General features: G+C 46.3%; 1 protein-coding gene across 1 annotated transcript in view; it reads left to right on the plus strand.

The window, feature by feature from the left end:
- LOC118343121 (cdc42 homolog) overlaps positions 1-1,717 on the plus strand; it is a 24,066-nt gene extending 22,349 nt beyond the window's left edge. Inside the window, exon 5 of the mRNA XM_035681876.1 lies at positions 1,567-1,717. Coding sequence (XP_035537769.1) covers positions 1,567-1,717 — 151 coding nt within the window. The remainder of the gene's footprint in view (positions 1-1,566) is intronic.
- Positions 1,718-3,148: the final 1,431 nt, after the last annotated feature.

Consider the following 3,148-nt stretch of genomic DNA (forward strand, 5'->3'; position numbering starts at 1 on the left):
GGGTGGGGGGTGAGTATTATGGTCTGGCCTAGGCCTGTTTTTGTGTGCGGTGGCTCCCCCACCTCCCTCCCCCAATCCACACAAGCTTTGTGTGTGTGTGTGTGTGTGTGTGTGCGTGCGTGCATCGACAGCGCAGCTCGACGTGCGCAGACTGTGATGTATATCAGGGAAATAGTATCTTCAGGTGCAGAGTGACTCACATACAAGAAGGTTGTGAGACCCGAGAGACGAGGCAAGCACAAAGACACAGAGGCAGAGTGGCAGCTGGGAATTCATCAAAAAAACTTCACTGGCAAACTATCTGAACAGCACACTGAGCACAATACACTCCCTGTCCCCTGTAATGTAAATTACCGAGGCAGCGATGGAGCCTTGAACGTGTTTATATGCGGTGGTTTGCCTTGTGTAACTGCCCAAACTACTGTAGATCCTTTGCAGCGTCCTTTTGTGCTGATAAAAAATGTCAGCTTTTCTTGAAACTCATTACATTGTCCGCAGTTAAACCAAATTAGATATACATGAGGGAGTTTGTAATGTAACGTGATATGGAAGCTTGATCAGCATCGATTCCAAACTGCATTAAAAAAAAAAAAAATGGCTGAAGAATCATTGACACAGACGTTGTCACAACTGGATTTGGCTTTCGGCCTGGCTGACTGCAGTTCCCACACTGTGTGCACTGGGACCAGTCGGATTGTGACTAGGAGGGACAAGGGCGCTCTAGCCGTGACAGAAAGACATTACAACAGACTGGCGAATCGGAAAATTTCCATCTCCGTGCCATTAAGCAACAAATGCCAGGAGATCCAATCTGTACATATTCCCTTTATAATTATATAACACAAAGACAAGCAGCAAATCCTCACATTTGAGAAGCCGGAAGGAGTAAATGTTTGGCTTTCTTTAGCCACAGTGGCAGCGTGGCTTTATAAATGGCAATAATGGTCCACTACAGACAGTTAATAATAACTTCAGTGATTAGCTGACTTGCCATTTAGCGCCACCAGCAGGTCAAAGTTCCACTTACCCACTGAAATATCTCAACGTCTACAGGATGGATTGGCCCAAGATTGTGTACAGACACTTATGGTTACCAGAGGATGAATCCTACTGATTTTGGTGATCCCCTGACGTTTCCTCTAGCGCCACCATGAGGCTGGCATTTGTGGTTTTAAGATTAGATCAAATAAAATAATCCTTTACTGTACTGCTAACATGCCTGTGGACTCCTAATCCAGGGCAGACAGATTAACGATGTACAGATTAACGCCTAATTTTAATGACGAATTGGTCGGGCCGGACTAATCTTAGAATGGGTTTGAATTGCTTGAACCATTAACGACTGGCTGCTGGACAATGGGTTGGATTTGTGGCATGTCCAAAATTTCTGTCCGCTGTCTGAAGTCTTCCATGCCTTTGTTCCGACGTCCCATTATTCCAAAACCCTAATAGTCCGTAAAATGTCCCATTGGACCGAAAGTCCATTTGTCCAACAGCCTCTTGCCCACTGCTCCAAAGATACCAGCCTGGTAAGTTATGTGACGTACTTAATGTACCTTAACTTAGGTACAAAACTCTGTGGGGACTTGGAGAGTGGTACCAGTTCCACCTCCTGGGCACTGCCAAGGTGCCCTTGATGGAGGCCCCGACGGCTCGCAGGGCGCCGCTCTGTGGCAGCCTGTCACTCCACCATCTCTCCACATTTGCATGTCTTTAAGCCCGGTGTGTGCATGGTTGTACTCCGAGCCTATGTGTGTAAAAAACAATGAGTGATAACGGGATTCTCCTTCTTCTAAACCAACCGATGTAACTCACACAGTTATTTTTACCCAAATGACGACCTTTTCCTGAAACTAACCAAACTGCAACTGTTTTACAGCGTTAACCACGTATTTCATATTGATATAATGAAGCACTTAACTATGATGGCAAATAATTGCTACCATGACGATGAAGGTCATCAGATATTTGCAGGTCACACTGAGACACACTGGGAAAACTCCAGGTTTTGTGTATTTTTGGAACATTAGGCCTTTCGGAGCAGCGGGTTTCGTTTTGGGGATAACGGGCTGTCGGACAAATGGACCTTTTGCTCCAATGGGACATTTTTAGGACTATCAAGGGGTTTGGAATAATGCGTCCATGGAACAATGGGCAGTCCCCGTCCGCAGCTGAGCAGTTCAGCGGTCTGATTTCCCACATGGCTGCTGTCGAAAGATCTGTCATAAACTGCAGTGAGCTTGTTATAATATTATTGGAGTGTTTTAGCTGCACTGACTGACTCTGCTGTGATATAACTGAACTTCACCGCACTACAGACAACATTTTGTCTGCATCTTCCAGCTCGAATATTTTCCTTTTTTGGGCACAGTGTCTGCCTAGCTTAAGTCCTACTGCTCGATAATTTACCTCAACAATTTAAAGACGATCAAAATTAGTTTTCTGTCAATCGACCAATTTGTTTCAGCGCGTTACATACACACTGAGACTGGAAAGATGACACCGTTTTTTGGAAAATACGACGGGATGAAAAGGTCACGGGGCAGACTTTTTAACTCAACATCACTGGCACATCTGAGGCGTCTGGGACATCCGGACAACCTCGATGTACCAATCCAATTTCTTTGCTGTTTTTTTGTTTTGTTTTCTCCATCTGTCAACTGCTGCTGTGTGTTATCTCATGTGGCAGACATGTTGGGTCTGATCAAATCCATTTGCAATTTGTTATCTGGTGCAGCTTCAGAGCGCGTTGTGTGGGGCAGGATAGGTGGAGCGGAGATGGGTGTCTGAGCAAAGGGGGGAGGGAGGAGGGGAGGGCAGTCAAGAAGTATTATGGTATGCATTTTGACTTACATGATAATCTGACCCCGCCTGTAACCCTCCTCCACCACCAACGCCGCCACCCCTCCGCTTATCTCCATGGCGACGGGCAGCACAGGAGCACTATTATGGTCTGTAGCCTCCCCCCACCACCTCCTCCCTCCCCTCCTTTTTTTCCTTTTTGCCTCAGAAATGATATTATTATCATTATGTGATATGCAATTCTGCGAGTGTGGTGGGGGGTGGGAGGGGCGTCGAGAGCCGTGCACGAGGTTTCTATGACAACTGCCCCCAGTATCCTTCTGATTGGTGATTATGGGATGTTACC

This window comes from Morone saxatilis, unplaced genomic scaffold (assembly GCF_004916995.1).
Source record: "Morone saxatilis isolate NCDOM2014 unplaced genomic scaffold, NCSU_SB_2.0 Contig9, whole genome shotgun sequence".
NCBI classification, from domain to species: domain Eukaryota; kingdom Metazoa; phylum Chordata; class Actinopteri; family Moronidae; genus Morone; species Morone saxatilis.